This window comes from Caretta caretta, chromosome 1, assembly GCF_965140235.1.
Source record: "Caretta caretta isolate rCarCar2 chromosome 1, rCarCar1.hap1, whole genome shotgun sequence".
Lineage (NCBI taxonomy): Eukaryota > Metazoa > Chordata > Testudines > Cheloniidae > Caretta > Caretta caretta.
In genome coordinates, this window is record NC_134206.1 from 56,697,514 (window position 1) to 56,715,537 (window position 18,024).

General features: G+C 38.3%; 1 protein-coding gene across 6 annotated transcripts in view; it reads left to right on the plus strand.

The window, feature by feature from the left end:
* The window catches only part of INTS6 (integrator complex subunit 6), an 83,536-nt gene that overhangs the window by 11,306 nt on the left and 54,206 nt on the right, over positions 1-18,024 (plus strand). For all 6 annotated transcript variants that reach the window (XM_075128330.1, XM_075128325.1, XM_075128328.1 and 3 more), the window contains one exon: positions 15,844-15,933. In XM_075128330.1, the coding sequence (XP_074984431.1) occupies positions 15,844-15,933 (90 nt within the window). The remainder of the gene's footprint in view (positions 1-15,843; positions 15,934-18,024) is intronic.

The window sequence follows — 18,024 nt, forward strand, 5'->3', positions numbered from 1 at the left end:
ATGATGGGATAACATGGTTTTGGTAATTAAATATTCATGGTAAATAGGCCCAATGGCCTGTGATGGGTTTTTAGATGGGGTAAGATCCAAGTTACCCGGGAAGGAATTTTTTGTAGTATCTGGCTGATGAATCTTGCCCATATGCTCAGGGTTTAGCTGATCGCCATATTTGGGGTCAGGAAGGAATTTTCCTCCAGGGCAGATTGGAAGGCCCTGGAGGTTTTTCGCCTTCCTCTGTAGCATGGGGCACGGGTCACTTGCTGGAGGATTCTCTGCTCCTTGAGGTCTTCAAACTACAATTTGGGGACTTCAATAGCACAGATATAGATGTGAGGTCTTTTTTAGGAGTGGTGGGTGAAATTCTGTGGCCTGCATTGTGCAGGAGGTCAGACTAGATGATCATAATGGTCCCTTCTGGCCTAAATATCTATGAATCTATGAATCTAAGTTCTGGACTAGTGTCCTAAATTGAATTATTATTACAAATAAATGGAAAGTCACTAGTATTTAATAGCATGGATATTAATATCAACAAAAATAAATTGAGCCCTTGTGTTTGGGAGCAAGGCAGTAAGACTTTCCTGATTGCATTTTACCTTTCATAAAAGGAAAATATGTAGTGAGATTCTGGTCCTATCCATGCTACAAGCCATGACTATTCTAGCTACAATGGTTGTTCTAAAATGGTTGTCAAGCATGGATTTGGCAGAGCTATGTCTGACAAACATCTTCTGAACATGGTGATAACTAGCACAGTTACATGGCTTTCAGAGGCTTTCTTAAACAGCTATGCTACTAGAAAGTGTGGTATAGACTCTGTCCCACTTAGTACTATGGTTTCCAAATAAATATGTGTTCCAAACACATACTAGGCAGGTTGAAAATATGTTTAGCTGTAACTAACAACTCAAATGTGCTTAAATGCCCTATTGTTGACAAGACCTCATGTTTTCACCTGAGTCATAAAACTGAATTTTCTGGGCATAAAATAATTGCCTTTACAAGTGTTAAGTTTTTTCCTGTATCCATCCCAGTCATCTTCAATTGACAGTATCTCACAATTGCCTTGATCTGTTAATGGGTTTTCCTTTCTTTGTGGTATGAGTTACTGGCTATTGCTAGAGGCAACATACTAATATCTGTCTGGTGTGGTAACTCCTGTGGATGGGTCATCTTGAGTTTCCCATATATTATGTGAACAACCATTCCTTGCAGTCAAAGAACTGTGTGGAACTCAGCCAGAACAGCAACAGTTGAGGTGAATCTAAGTGACTGACCTCTTTTTTTCATGTAAATCAAAATTTGCTGTCTAAATGAGCTAGAGTACTAAATATGAGCATCTTCCTAGTCTCTGCTCTTTAATACACTTGGAGTAGACCTAAAGCATTTGGGTAATGAGTATGTTACATGTAGCTCAGGTTCCAGAGGGAAGACCTGGAAGAAAGTTGCTCAAAATCAGCCTTACGGTGGATAACATCACCTCCTAAAAGGCTATGGCTGATATACATTAGTATACCTTGTTGTTTGTCTCCGGTGAATGATAGCATTATGTAACTATACTGTAATAGTACGTTAGTGGTACACAAGTGGAGTACACAATTACAAAAAATCAGACAAGATAAAGCATGTACAGAATTATGACAGTAATGGGGGTGTTTTTATATTCTTTTTAAAAATATACCTAAATATAAAGTAATCAAAATACAGTAACTTCCATCCATGCATCCTTTTTTCCTTTTCTAATCCAATTTCCTTTTCAAGTCCAGTGCCAAATTCTCTTTGGCACTGCTGCTGGAGTGCTTGCTTGAAACTAGTCGTGCTTGCTTGTGGAATCTAGCAAGGACATGATGTTTTGGATCTTTCTTGCCCCTCCACTTAAGCATCTCAAACTGCCTTACAAACATTGACAAATTGAACTCTCAGTACTCTGGCTCGGGGTCACACAGGAGTCTTTGGTCCCATTGGGAATACAACCTGATCTCCTAACTCCCAGTCCCCTGCCTAACCACAAGAATATATCTTTTCTTGTAGAAGCTCAATTTTTTTTTCACTGATTTTACTGATGTTGTTGGCTCTATCACACTGTATTTAGCTCCACACCTTGCCACCTCTTCTTCTTAATGGCATTCTTTAGCAATATATTTGTTGGTCTCATTTTTATTTATTCACTGTTGTATTAGTGACATTAGTCAACTCCTTTGCATGTCTTTAAAAAAAACAAAAAACCTTCAAATGGAATCTGTATGTTATGTTAACCTAGATGAAAGGAGAGTGATCCAATTTTTATTTTAATGCACAATTTAAGGGGAATTGTTAAGACCTGAATATGGATATCTCTTCTCACCCAATCCTTCTCCATTTCATAGGGTACATTTTAAAAAATAATCATAAGTGTGGAAAGAATTATCAACCCAGTAAAACAAAAAGGATGCAATAATTAAGGATCTGATCTAAAGCCCAGTGAAGCCAATTGTTTTTGGATTTGCATCAAGCTCTTTACAGATGTCTTTAGAACACATGACTAAAACTAGCTTGGGAATCCAAATTCCTTGGGATAGATTTTAAAGGTAAAGCTGCTAATTTTGGAGGAGGGGTTTGGGGGTGGGGGGAAGGTAATAGGTATTTTTACTTATACTCTTTATAAAAAGGGTATTATCTAGGCCCAAAATTTAAATCTGATAATTTTACTTTTTTTGTACAACAGTTGTAATCAAAACTATAACTAGACAGAAATATGACTAGATTCTAAATAACTTTAAGTACATTCACTAGGCCACTGAGAAGACCTGGGGGCAGGGAATCCCAGTTTCTAAGTGATTACACTAGCATATGTGTGTGGGCTTCTCTCTTAATCTGCAACTAGCTGTGCATACTTTTTTCTTTTGCATTTTAGTAAGCAGGAATCAGTACCATAGTTGGATGATGAGTTTTAAACTGAATACAAGAGTGCCATTTTTATAGTACATTCGCTCACAAATCGTTACTTCTGTATTTAAAAAAATTAAGCAAATTAGATGTACTGTCAGTAGCTGTCATTCTATAATATTTTCCGTTAAACTGACATTCTTGATTTTAGTTGCAAAACTTAATTTTTAATTTTCTGTAGTGCAACCCAATGTTAAACATCTTAGCAATAGTTTTGTTGAGAATTCTAGGTTTTAATCAAAAGTGATACTAAATGAATACAACAGAACTGTTCGATCGTTATTCTTATTTCCTGATCTTCACTAGGTGTACTTAGCTCAATGCTCTTGCCTTTACTTGACAGTGACCTGCAATATGATATTGGGAAAGATTTTTAAAGTAGTTAGGCATCATATGGGATTTTCAGAAGCATCTAGGTGCCTAATATCCATTGAAATTAATGAGTTTTAGGAACCTCTGTGTTTTTGAAAATCCCACCAGATGCCTAAATACCTTTAAAAATCGGTCCGATTATCACAAATTGCTCAGGATTCAAGGATTTTATTATTTCTCTAAATTTATCAAGGAAGTAGTCTAACTTATAGCACTTTAAAGTTTACTGTCCAAAAAGTTAAAATCGTTTATATAATCCTTAAGCTACAATTCACTTAAATTAGCTCTTACTTAATTTCCCTCTCACTTATATCCCTGATCCATTTTGATTTTTTAGGTGGCAGGGGGATTTTTAAAAGGGTCTGTAGGACTTAGGAACGCAAGTCCCATTGGTTTTCAGTGAGATGTGTGCTTCCATTTTGATTCAGACTCCTCTTCCCCCATCTCTATACGTGCATATTAACATACACTGAAAAATGTTGTAACTTTTGTATTGAATCTTCTGTGCTTGGCCCTTTTGTGTTTGAGCAAAAGCTTATCAGGCTTTGTGGGGTTATTAGAGAATAAACATTTTTCTAGTTTGTGTAAAACAAAATGACCATCTTTTTAAACAGTTCTAAAGAGGCTGAAGTTTCACAATTAGTAGCTAAACAGTCTTAATAAGCAGCACTTTCTTAGCTAGACTTGTGAGCTCAGAAAAATTTTAAAGTTATGAACTTTTGAAAATGTGGCACCAAGCACCCCCAGTAAATATGTTCCATTAAGCAGCCAGTTGCACAGTTCAAGATAGATCTGATGTGCTGGTAATTGTGTGTATTACTATTTGGTTTCAGAAATTTACAAACTCAGGCAAAACTAGAAAAATGTAAGTTTAAAAATGAACTGCAGAGAGATTTTTGAAAACTTGCGTTGGGACCTTTTTGCTGCCTTATGGTATTTCAAGAATGTCTGAAACTTTTGGGTGTTTTAAAAATATAATTAGGAATGTCATGTTTGATCTTTCCTGTTTTTGCTGGAGGACTTCTTGGGGGGGAAAAAGAGGGTCTCAGAAGATGTTTTTTGAGCTTTCACCGATTCATTGTAGAGGTTGTGCATATTGCTAAATTTTTAAGGTAGCTCCTCTCTTCTGACTGCTAGCCATTGGTGTTAAATTTTTGTTAAAAACCAAAGTTTTGACTATTGAAAATACAAATTCCTTTCCCTCTGTTTCTCAGTTTTCAGTCTCATGACATTTGTCACAGCATGATTTCACTGGTTTTCTGGTAACCATAGTCTAATCAGAAGGAAGAAGTCCTTTGTTTTGGGGTCTTACAAACCTTGATAGTGTCCCTCTAATTCTTATTTAGTATGGATTACTTGATGATTGCCTGTTCTCTTCATTCCCTCTGAAGCACCTGGCATTGGCCACTCTCAGAAGACAGGATACTGGGCTAGATGGACCTTTAGTCTGACCCAGTATGGCTGTTCTTATGTAATATGTTTATTGAATTTATTAATGTACTGTGTCAGAAGGATCAAAACATTCAGCTATAAAGTATCTTACAGTTGTGGGTTGCATTTTGTTGCTCTGTCATTTGCCAATTTTCCTCAGACCTGTCAGTGGGAGGAAGAAGGGGGCAAGAGCTGTTCCATTTTTTGACCATTTTAGAGTTTCTCTTTGAAAAGTTGTCAGATGTTCTATATAGTGAATATAGCAACCTTTTCATGAAGTTGTCTGTTTCTAAGCATAAAAACTAGGAGAACAAATGCTGTTACTCTAACTGAATGATATATTTCAGTTATGAGTCTGAGTTTGTTTTGATCGGGGATTATCAGAAGTCTCATATTGTACATATGCTCTGCTATGTAATACCACTTGGTGACTATTTCATGTTGTGTGTCACTTTTCACTTATATATTTAGCACCTTATTGTCCAAAGATTCTAAATTGCACTACAGAATGACTGTACAAACTGCATATACACAGATCATTTAATCTAAACTGTACTGCAGCTACCTCTAAGGTACAAGATGGCAGCCATCTGAAGCACCCAGTAATTCTCTACCGAAGTAGGCAAAATTTACTGTATGCCATTGAGACAAGTGGGGAAAATTTTATGTAGGTGGAATGTGTAATTAGCCTAAAGAGAATTTTGTGAAGGTAGTAAGACTAATGCTCCTACAGTGTTTGTGAATGGCTGTCTTGTGATCTACTGGATTGAACAAGGGACTTAAAACTCAGACCACCAGCATTTTATGCCTGATCACTACTGCATCATTCTGACCTTGGAAAAGTCATTTAATCTTTTTACTTCTGTTAATGCATTGTTTAAACAATGCTTACCTATCTCATGGCACCTTAGAGACTAACCAATTTATTTGAGCATAAGCTTTCGTGAGCTACAGCTCACTTCATCGGATGCATACTGTGGAAAGTGTAGAAGATCTTTTTATACACACAAAGCATGAAAAAATACCTCCTCCCACCCCACTCTCCTGCTGGTAATAGCTTATCTAAAGTGACCACTCTCCTTACAATGTGTATGATGATCAAGTTGGGCCATTTCCAGCACAAATCCAGGTTTTCTCACCCTCCTCCCCCCCCACAAGATCTCTATCAAGCATTCTTACAACTACAATACCCACCTGTGGAAGTGAAGAAACAGATTGATAGAGCCAGAAGAGTTCCCAGAAGTCACCTACTACAGGACAGGCCTAACAAAGAAAATAACAGAACACCACTAGTCGTCACCTTCAGCCCCCAACTAAAACCCCTCCAACGCATTATTAAGGATCTACAACCTATCCTGAAGGATGACCCAACACTCTCACAAATCTTGGGAGACAGGCCAGTCCTTGCCTACAGACAGCCTCCCAACCTGAAGCAAATACTCACCAGCAACCACATACCACACAACTGAACCACTAACCCAGGAACCTATCCTTGCAACAAAGCCCATTGCCAACTGTGCCCACATATCTATTCAGGGGACACTATCACAGGGCCTAATAACATCAGCCACACTATCAGAGGCTCGTTCACCTGCACATCCACCAATGTGGTATATGCCATCATGTGCCAGCAATGCCCCTCTGCCATGTACATTGGTCAAACTGGACAGTCTCTACATAAAAGAATAAATGGACACAAATCAGATGTCAAGAATTATAACATTCATAAACCAGTCGGAGAACACTTCAATCTCTCTGGTCACGCGATTACAGACATAAAAGTTGCTATATTACAACAAAAAAACTTCAAATCCAGACTCCAGCGAGAAACTGTTGAATTGGAATTCATTTGCAAATTGGATACAATTAACTTAGGTTACCCTGCATAATGACTTAGCCACTCCCAGTCTCTATTCAAGCCTATTTCCCCTTGTTTTTTCCTATCTTCCCCCCCTCTCCCCCCGACGTTCTTGTTAAACCCTGGATTTGTGCTGGAAATGGCCCACCTTGATTATCATACACATTGTAAGGAGAGTGGTCACTTTAGATAAGCTATTACCAGCAGGAGAGTGGGGTGGGAGGAGGTATTTTTTCATGCTTTGTGTGTATAAAAAGATCTTCTACACTTTCCACAGTATGCATCCGATGAAGTGAGCTGTAGCTCACGAAAGCTTATGCTCAAATAAATTGGTTAGTCTCTAAGGTTCCACAAGTACTCCTTTTCTTTTTGTGAATACAGACTAACACGGCTGTTACTCTGAAACCTACCTATCTCATATGTGCTTTGAGATCCGTGGATGAAAAGTGCTGTGTAAAATGTGCCCTTGATTAATTTAGGTCCTTGTTTAAGTATCTGGATGGTCATCACAGCTCTGGGGATATATTTATTAACTTGTTTCAGAGTAAGAGCCGTGTTAATCTGTATTCGCAAAAAGAAAAGGAGTACTTGTGGCACCTTAGAAACTAACGAATTTATTTGAGCATAAGCTTTCGTGAGCTACAGCTCACTTCATTGGATGCACCTAAGGTGCCACAAGTACTTCTTTTCTTTTTGTTTATTAACTTGTGCTCCCTCTGCTGGCTAGCTATACAATTACAAAGCAAAATTATAGCATCATACATGGTCATCGTAGTGATATATTTTTAATTTGATTACAGAGGTTTTAAAGAGACATTGTCACCTGATTCACTACTTATACCTTCAAATTATAATTTGTGGTGTTAGGGGATCAATGCTATAATAGAAAACTTGTCACCGTTAATTTACAATATTTACAGGAGTCACTGATTTTAATAAGACTACTGAAACTTGAGAGAAGTACAGAATATGAAAGTCATAAGGACTATCTTAACGTCTCTGTATGGTTTTTTTGTTAAATTTCTCAGACTAGTGATGGTGACCCTGTGACATTGATCTGATCCAAGAAATGATAGATACACCAACAACTGTCTTACAAAATTTGTTTTTATTAGAATAACAGTCATTCATTGGCTCGCTGTACTATGTTGATCAGTGTTTGGAGGGCAGAAGTTTGTGGACTTTGTGGCTCTACTAAACAGTATGTAATTTGTTCTGAAAGTCACATGAGAGTATTAAATGTGTACCTTGTGCTCATACCTCACTTGAGTTGTTAAATGCAAAATTAGTTAATACAGTAAGGTTAGATAAAACAAAAAGGTTATTGGAGACAGTAGTTCACCCATATTATACATATAGTAGGTACAATAGTATTTAGCTTTGCATTCAGTAGCCTAGTTAGTAATTGCAATATTTGTAAATGTGGGAGGGTTAACGTTATAAAATCCTATGAGAACCTTAACTTTGCATTTTCTTTTATTTTTGCACTTAAATATGCATCCATTATGTCCTGCTAGTATAATTTTTCTGTCTTTATTTTAAATTTTCCTGAGATGACTTGTAGACAGAAGTAAAATTGAGTTTGTACTTCTTTTGCTTAATACAAAATGAAGGCCTGAACAAAAAGTAAATGTTGCTTTACATTAGATATTTGTCTGTCTACCCTTCTCTCCTGGTAAACTGTAGATTACTAAAGAACTAGTAGACATATTACACATTACTGAGGAAGTGAAACATGATTATTAATTGACAGGATATTTTTATTTAGACTTTTTTCTTGTTGATGCCTATCTGACTCAAACAGCCTGCAAACGGTTGGAAGAAAAGATGTCTTAAATATTCAGCGTCTCTACCCCCTCAATAGTGAGCAGAGGGATTACATACCACATCCGTGAGTTTGACAGTTGAGATATGAAGCAAAAACAAGACAAGATTCCACATTGATGGTCACAATAAACCTAGTTAGATGGGGTAGCCGCCTGGACTCTTTGCCTCTTGATCCTTTAAATCTCTGAGGCTTTTCTATCCATTTCTGCCTCCAGCCCTTTACAGTGTTACCTCTTGGAGGACTTTTCTAAAAAAAAATTCATTTTTTTTCATACTGAGATGATCAAGTCAGTTCCTTAAAGCCAAGAAGGTAGAGTATTTTATACCCAATATTTTTGTCATCTCCTACAAGACTAAGTTTTTGAGGCTTATTTTAGATCTGGGAAGTAAAGTAGTAATTCCCCAGTTTCGTCAATCAAATCTGCATGCTTTCAGTTGTAAAGTGTGCTTGCATTAATCTTACTGTGTTCTTGTTACTTTTATTTCACTGTTGAAGATTCTCCATATTATTGCAAAGTTCTGGACTTTGGCATTTCTACAGCTTTGTGTATGTTTCTTCCTTACCATGCTTCTTCCACCCCAGATACTTGGTGGAAGTTGTACAGCTGACTTGGATTTACAGATGATGATTATGATGTAAGATATCTATAGAGGGAGGGAGCTCTTTCTTCTCCTGCTAAATTAGGCATGGAGATCCAAAATCCATTATTTTACTACAGTATGTGGTAGTATCAGACCCTTGAACACATTTTATCCCTCACTAGAATGAGTTACTATCATACGAGGATGAATTTAAATGTTTATTCAAAAGAGGGAAGGTAGATTTGTTTCTGTATTTTTAAACCCAAGATATAAGACAGCAGTCCATATTCAGTGGAGTAAGAGGGAATCTGATTTTACCAGAGTACTCCTTTGCTTCTTTATTCCTTGTGTTGTCTGGTTTTCTCTGCTCTGAGTCCCTGACCCTCTTTCTTCAGCTTACTTTCACATATGTTCTTTTCACACATCCCGTTCACCCTTTCCTCACTGGTGCAAAGCCTGCTCTTTCTACTCAGTTTTGCTGTTCAAGTTACACTTTCTCATTCCCTAACTGCCCAAATCATACACAATTGTTACAGAACCTTCTGATTCCACCTTTCAGTCCCTCTTTTTGTCAGAGATATATACTAAAACATTTTGATTGCTGCATGAAAAACAGAGGACAATAACTCCTTGTTATACTGAGAATTATTACAACTTTGAACTTTCAGTTATTTCACACTCTGCTTTGCTTTATCAAATGTCATATGTTATGGTGCCAGTTTACAATCTTCAATCCTTTGTTTCTTACCTGGAACCTTGTAGATTATGCAAGTTGTTTGGAACAGGGGCTGTTCCCTTTGTTACTTGTCTGCATGGTGCCTAACACAGTGGGTTCCTGGCCCTTGATTGCATTCCTAGGTGGTACTGGGATATACATCATAATATGTCTCTATGTTCTTGCTGGAAGGAAAATTCCAGACTAGTTGAGGAAACTAACGTTATTCCTTCAGCTACTGGCTGACAGCAGGCAATGAGACAAAGGAAAGCAAATATAAACGAATGATTTCCCTATTATAGACCACAAATTTCAAGGCCAGTGGAAATGGTAGTCTGTAGACCTCCACTAATTTGAAGCTAATCTGGCCAGCTGGGAGGTATATTTTGTGAACCCTAGTTAGTTAGGGAAATTTGTCTGTGAGGGAATAGAGGAGGCTGAAAGTGATCTCCTAACAAAGTCAGGAACATGGCACTAGCACCTTGATAGGGATCTACTTGACCCTTTTTTATCAATGAATTATGACAGATGGAGCTGTTGATTGTGGAAATGGAGGCATCCAGAGCAATCAAGTTGTTCTCAGTACGACAAGATCTTTTTTGCACAGGCATTCTGATAAACTTCTCAGCTTGAAAAGCAGAAATCAGATTGGATCATTTTCTGATCTCGGAAGAATGGCCTTTCCATCCACAAGTCTTTTAGTTTACCTAAATAGACTAGTTTCCTTTCTGGTCTAATATCAGACTTCTCAGGTTAAAATCCAGGTCCTATGGCTTTAGGCTTCCTGCATATATACTTTTGACTTCCTGATGGATTTGGCAATGGAATTTAGGTACTTTGTCCTTTCATTCTTAAGACACTGAGAACCTAATCATCTTGTAAGGTGGAATATGCAAGGTTTCTTTTTCACTTCATGTGAGTCTTACCTTTCATTTGCTTTACCTATAATACACTTTTTGAACTCTCAGAATCTATGTAGGTACATCTGGGTCAGCTTTCATTGATCTCTAAACATATTTGCACATAGTGGTGAAATGTTTTGTTACACTGTAAAATCATGACATTCGATCAGTAACTTTATTCCTATTGTAGTCTTTCAGAGGTAATCCAGGGTTCCTTTCAGAAGGTGTCATATTGACCAAAGTGTGCTAGATGTGGCTTGGGATAGCTAGAGGGAATTACTTAAGAGCTCTGCAAAGAGTTCCCAGTCCCTGCTTGGTCAAGGAAGCTTGGGATCAGTGGGCTACATACCCCAGTTGGGGTAAGTGGTAACTAACATCATGATTTAATTGCCTCATGATGTGAGACAAAAAAAATGACATTTTAACTATTCAAAAATAATTTTGTGAGATGTATTGGGATACTATGTTAACAGTAATTAAGATACTAACTTGTTACTGTTTTACTGGGACTTTCATTCTAAGAGTTTGAGGCCCTGATTTCCCAGTATATTCTATATTAATCTAACAAATTTCAAGTTTTCCCTGTTATTTATGCCAACTCCAAATATAATTTTCTTTAAAACTTGCTATGCTGAGCTAATGGAGCAACTACCTTTTCTTTTCACTTCAGTACACATCTGCGCTTGATAGTGCAGGGTGTGAGTGAAGGGAACAAATTTAGACTTCTTCTACCACTTCCCAGATAATATCTGCTAAAGGAATAGAATGAGTCAGTCTGCCATCAGATGCTTCTTCCTCAGTTTTGGGTATTCTCCTCCCCCGCCCAGAAGGCTCTAGAGTGGGAAGAAAATTATTCCAAAGTTGTTGCAAGATAGTAACTCTAGTAGTTACTGAGTATTGGAAGCTATTGAAAAATGCCAGCTGAGCTAATTAGTTGTCTATTTGACACAATCAATTGAAGTCCCTACAGGAGCAAGTTGCCACTCTGAATTCATCAACTAGAATCATCAGTAATGCACCTTCTGTAAGGAACTTGTCTGTGAGCAAGCCTATTTAGATAACTAAGTAAATTTCTCAGTTTTCTGCAGGCTGAGTTGGAATTTGCTGTTCATGGCTTCTCGCCAGCCTTATGTACAGCATTAAATATAACAAATTAATGTTTAAAGCTCTAGAGATATGATATACATATTCACCTTCAGTGCTCATAAGTCTATCTTAATATCATCTTAAGTCTATTAAAGGATTTGGTATTTTGGGGATAAGTATATTTTTGTGTAGGACTTTAATACTCGGACAAAGGCCAGTGGCAAAATGGATTTGAATGATTGTTTTGAAATTGGAAACAAAGACTATTAGAAAAGTAAATAAAATTCTACCGAGACATCCATGGAATAAATAGTTTGGTATAGCTTTCCATTTACATGAAAAAACAACTTTTTAGTCTACTGCTAACTTCTGATAACTTACGTGTATATATTTTTTTCTACAGTACTTGATTTAAAATTGCTTGTCCTGCATACCTTCTTACAGATGAATTGAAAAGTCATAGCTGGTAAATCAGGATTCCTCTGTTTCCTTCAAGAGTTGATGACCTCTATAATTGGTCAGAAAATTGAGAAATTTTAATAAAAAGATATTTTGAGCAGAAATCTTTTTCCAATATTTACCCATTGTAAATGATATCACCATTCCTTAAGGCAGAGTGTTGTAGGTGTTTATGATATTAGAAACTGTTGCATGAGGTACGTGGGGTCTTGAACTCAGCTCATCTTTAGCCTTGTTCTGTGGTCTTCTAGACAACTGAAGTGCAGCTGTTGCATTAATCTATAGTCTTTGACTACCAAGAAATATATCTAACATCTAAATTATAGAGCATCAATGTAGACCAGTTCAATGTCATCAACGCTTGCAGGAGTGTGGCTGGGTGGACTAGGTCCGGAGGCCACCTGCTGCAGGCCTCATGGCCCTGCATCACCCTGCCCCAGAATAGAGCAGTGAAAAGTCCTCCAGGCAGCCTAGAGTGGCTGCAGAGGAGCAGCCAATCAGAGGAGCTGTTGGAGCAACCAATAAGGGGCCGGAAGGGTCAAGTAAAAGACAAGCAGCAGAGCAGAGCCATCAGTTGCTGTGTGGAGCTCAGTGAGGGAGGACTGGGTGCCTGGCTGGCTAGAAGAACAGCTGGACCGCGGACAGCTCACTACACAGAGCTCACCAGACAAAACCGAGTCCAGGGAAGCCTGCGAAAGACCGGGTGACTGGCTGGATAGAAGAGCAGTGGGACCATCAAAAGGTCAGTGTGGGCAGACTGAGCACAGAACTTGGCCCTACCAGACGAGAATACCGAGATGGGCTCTGCTGGTGTAGTTGCAGAATGAGCCCAGGGAGGGCTGCTGAAAAGGATACTAGCTGAGGGTACTGAGATGGGCCCCAGCTGGGTGTCTGAAGAAGGCAGGACCTCTGGGAAGAAGCCTAAGAGCTATCGCCCCATACCAGGGCCATGATAAGAACTTGGGACTGTATACCTTGGAAGGGGGGACAGTGTATACGGCTCGACCGGAGGGCTGAAGACCTGCTGAAAGAACCATTGGCCAGAGAAAGGGGGAGCTCGTGAGAGGCAGAGTTTTTTTTATATACTGGTTATAGTGGGAAAGATTTATCAAAGAGGAGGGTCTTGCAGCATGCTCTGAATGGTCAGATTATGGAAATGTCTAATATCTGGAATGTCTCTGCACAGCCAAATCCCTGGACTAAGAGTGCTTTCTCTCATGCTTTGACCTGAGTTTTGTAAACTATTTTGTCCAAAGGAGCACAACTGTTTTGGTGGATTATGGATGGAGAAGTAGTCACTGATATAGCTGAATTCTGACCCAGTTATGGTTTTTAAAGGTCAGATCTGCACTGAAAAGTTTGTTCAGCATAGCTATCTCTCTCTCAAGGGTGTGAAAAAAAATTCTTCTGGATTTTGTCAACCTAGCTTACGCCTCGCCGGGAGGTAAATTACTTATAGCTATCGGAGAACCTTTCCAGTTGCTGCAGTAAGTGTCTTCACTTAAAATGCTATATTTTAAGTGAAGACCTAGCCAAAGATTTCTCATACCTGTTAACAGAAGCAGACTGGAAACCATCAGACAGAAGAAAGAACAGAGATATGCTCCTGGTGCTCTGTCACAGGATTCCATCTTCAACCCCAGATATAGTGAATTATAGTAACCCACTCGGAATTGACGCATGCATGGATGGAACACTCTGGCTAGATCCTCCTCTTGAAGGTTCCTGGCAGGTTCGTGGTGGAAATGGGAAGTGCCAATGGCAATGTAGGTCTGATTGTCAGGGCTTAATGATGAGTTGAACTGGACCCCAAGGCCTTCAAGCCACTTTGACAGACGAGGTCACAAAATGTCTTCTGTAATTTTGGACACTGTATCTTAAATGGCGCTGATGTAGAAAGCTTGTCAATGTTTATGAAGACTTAAATAGTTAATGAAACAAGTGTGTTTGTGTGTGTGTGTATGCATGAGAGAGAAAATCACTCTGGTTGCAATGTGACCCAAATAACTGGGTACCACCCAGTTCTAAGTAACCCTGTTGTTTCTAGAATATTAAGTTATCAGCCTTTAGGTTGTGAAGATGTTTTCTTGAGATCCTATAGTATTCTGAAAATCTTAATTTTTGATCGGTAGTAGTGGAGGGAGTTGCAAGCTCTTCTGGTTATGAAGATAATGTTCCACTTGTGAACAGCTGCACCATTGGATTTACTGAACATTTAGTATTCGCATATGTGCAATTAATGAAATTCTCAAAAAGGCTAAAAATTTTTTGTTAATTTAACATATGACATTCTGAAATGCAGGGTGGATTTGATTTAAATCAAATTGATTTAAATCACTAGTCAGGAAGACTCGATTTAATCATGGATGTCTACATAAAAGTGCATTCTTGTTGGTTGTCATAACCTTAATACATATTCTTCACAACTCAGAGATGTTTCATTTTTAGAAGGTACACACTATATATTTTTAAACAGTAAGTTTATTTTGAAAATTTTTCACAATAGTTTTACTGCTATATCAGAAAATGAATTATTGGTTATTTCATTTACAAAAGGTAATTGAAGCAGATACTTATGAAGTCATTGGGAGGTGAACTATCTCCAATTCAACAGGTTAATCATTAATATTTGGAGGATTTTCTTGCCATGCTGTATTAGGAGGAGAACATCACCAGATAGGTATTTAAATGGTTTTATTTAACTAAAACAACAACGTTAAGTATTCTGGATTTTTTTTCTTCAACAGCAAACTTATAATATTTTAACAAAACAAGCATATGTCCGTCGCTTCTCACATTTATCTCCAGACTTCTCCTTGTCCAGATCTAGTCTGCCCCCAACAGTCTTCTATTCATTGAACTTTTTGAAACTTGGCACGTTTAGAGAGAGGTAAGGGATTGACTGTGTGTACACAAATCTGCAGAGGGACAGTAGAGTTGAGATCTGTTATTTTTCACCTCTATATATTTTAACATTTTTGCTGTTAACAAGCATGTTACCTCTGGAGACACACATCCACAGTTTGAAAACTGCAAAACTAAGCATCTCTGATGATATCTTCTAGACTGAGCACTGAGTCCCATTGGGTAGATAGAAAGATTAACCTAAATAATCTATACAGAAGCCTGTGGAACCCCATAAGATTGGGTCCCTAATCCATGAACTATTGGAACTCATTTACAAAACTTTTCTTAAACATTACTATGAGACAACATATTCATGTATAGAATTAGAATTTGTAATCCTTATTCCATGCTGAGATATCTTTGAGCTATAATGTATCTTTATCTTTATATAGGTTTTTTCCTCAAAGCATTTTATAAAATAAATCTGATTAAAATTAAAACTGATTTTTGATTTTTTTTTAAATAATTGATTTTTATCCATCCTAATGAAATGTATAGTCAATAAATGTAAATGCCTGTTTTAGGTGTATGGTAGCATATGTATTGGTTCTAGGATTGCAGGTGTAAAAAGGTTGAGGAACCTATTCATAGCCTAGAGTATTGCCATGGAACCAAACCATCTACCTACGACCCCAATCCATCACCCTCTGAAGTCAATGGGAATATTTCCTTGACTTCAGTGGGTGGTGTATTAGGCCCTTGGTGCATCACTATGGGTTTAAGCAAGAACTTTTTAAATTTGAACATAGCATTTCTAATGTAATTACACTTTCTTTTAGGGAAGAAACCCTTTTTTTCTGGAGCCAGCAATAATTATAACAGTTACTGATGGGAGTAAATTAACTACCACAAGTGGGATACAGGATGAGGTAAGGTCTGATCACTGTTTATCTACTGTACCAGACTTTCTGATAGAAGGCTGATATGTTAGGATTACCAGTTATTTAAACATGTTCAAATGTACATATGGGATAAACTTACTGTGTTTCCTTGAGTTTGAGACATTTTTATGTAATCATACTGTGCTAGAAATGGTTTGAAAGCCTTTTCAGCACTAAAAACTTGAGCATTTTTAAGGAATATGTTTTTAAACTGATTTGAAGAGTTTCTAAATACTCAGTTTGCCAGTTTCACAATCTGATTTAAAACACTGGCAGAGACATGGAACACCATTCTATTGAAGGTAATTGGGATATTCGACACACTTATCAAATGAGTATACATAGCTTTTTAAAGGACTTACCAGAATAAATGGATTGTACTGAAGCATATACATCTTGAAAAAGTGTAAATATACATAATTTGTATGGACCTGATTTAATGTAGTGATCTTCCAAGGATGGGAACCATGAACCAGAGAGCAGGTTGGGACATGTGAAGTGCAGAAGAAGAGATTACTTCTGGATGTTATAGCTGTCTGTTTAGCATTATTGTCTGAGCTCTGGAATGTCCCTTAACAATTTAAAACAAAAAGGTGGGCTAAAGAGGAGTTAATTTCAAATTAAATGCACACCTATACCTTAGAATATTTAAGATAAAAAATACTGGGTCCATGCTCACAATAAACTTTACAGGTCACCATAGCTAAAACTCTGAGGCAATAAATTGTTTCATCACCAGATGGCATGAGCCTCCCTGCTTGTGAAGTTACAACTATTCCTAACTGCTTTGATTGTCAGATCCTCTTTGTCAGATTGTCAGACATCTTAGGGTATGTCTACACTACCCGCAGGATCGGTGGGCAGCAATCAATCCAGCAGGGATCGATTTATTGTGTCTAGTCTAGACACGATAAATCGACCCCCGAGTGCTCTCCCGTCGACTCCCGTACTCCAGCAAGAGACCCAGGCGGAGTCGACGGGGGAGCGGCAGCAGTCAACTCACTGCAGTGAAGACACTGTGGTGAGTCGATCTAAGTACATCTATTTCAGCTATGTTATTCACGTAGCTGAAGTTGCATAACTTAGATCAATATTCCCCTCCCCCCCCCTTAGTGTAGTCCAGGCCTCAGATGAATGGTGAGGGGTTCTTTACTGATACAATGGTTCTGGTCTGGTTTCTTCTTTGTACAGGCCTTGAAACAGAAAAACATTGCTACGGGCTGGTCCCTCTTTTCAAAAGCAAAAGCTAATATCTGAGCCCCTTTCAGTGCTGGTGGGTTTTCTTTTTTCTTGATTTTTTTTTCTTGGAACAGGTTCTCAAACATTTTTGTATGGTGCATCACATTTTAATATAGAGATTATCTTACAGACCACTTCCCTTCCAAACTGTAATTGTGCAGACTTTTTCTCCTGTTTTCCTTGTATTACATTCCTGTGGCAATTTAGAGAAAGAGCTTTCATGGAAAAGTGATATTAAGAAAGTGTGAAATATATTTTTAGCTTTCTTTTAATGTACTTAAGTTGATAAGGAGCAGGGTAGGAGAAAGGACATGGTTGCATAATGTGCGAAGCCAGCTGTCTGTGGACCACTAGCAAGTAGTCTGTAATTCAGTTTGATCATTTCTGCTTCAGCGTATTTGATGTTTTGGGTTTTCTTTTTTTGTGTCTTTGCACTAGTCTGTCTCCTCCCCCCCCCTTTGAGTGATGAGTAATGAGGTACAGTAACTCCTCACTTAACGTCATCCCAATTAACATTGTTTCATTGTTACGTCACTGATCTATTAGAGAACATGCTCGTTTAAAAGTTGCGCAGTGCTCCCCTATAATGTTGTTTGACAGCCCCTGCTTTGTCAACTGCTTGCAGGAAGAGCAGCCATTGCAGCTGGTTGGGGCTTGGAACCAGCAGCCCCGCTGTCAGCTCCCCTAAGTTCTCTGTGCTGCAGCCGCCTAGCAGACTATCAATTGCCGGGCAGTTCAGGTGTCCCTCCCCCCACTGCCTTGTGTCACACATACATGCAACCCCCAGGACCTTGGAACGAGTGGTGTGCTCCAATGGGATAATGTGGGTTTGCAGCCACT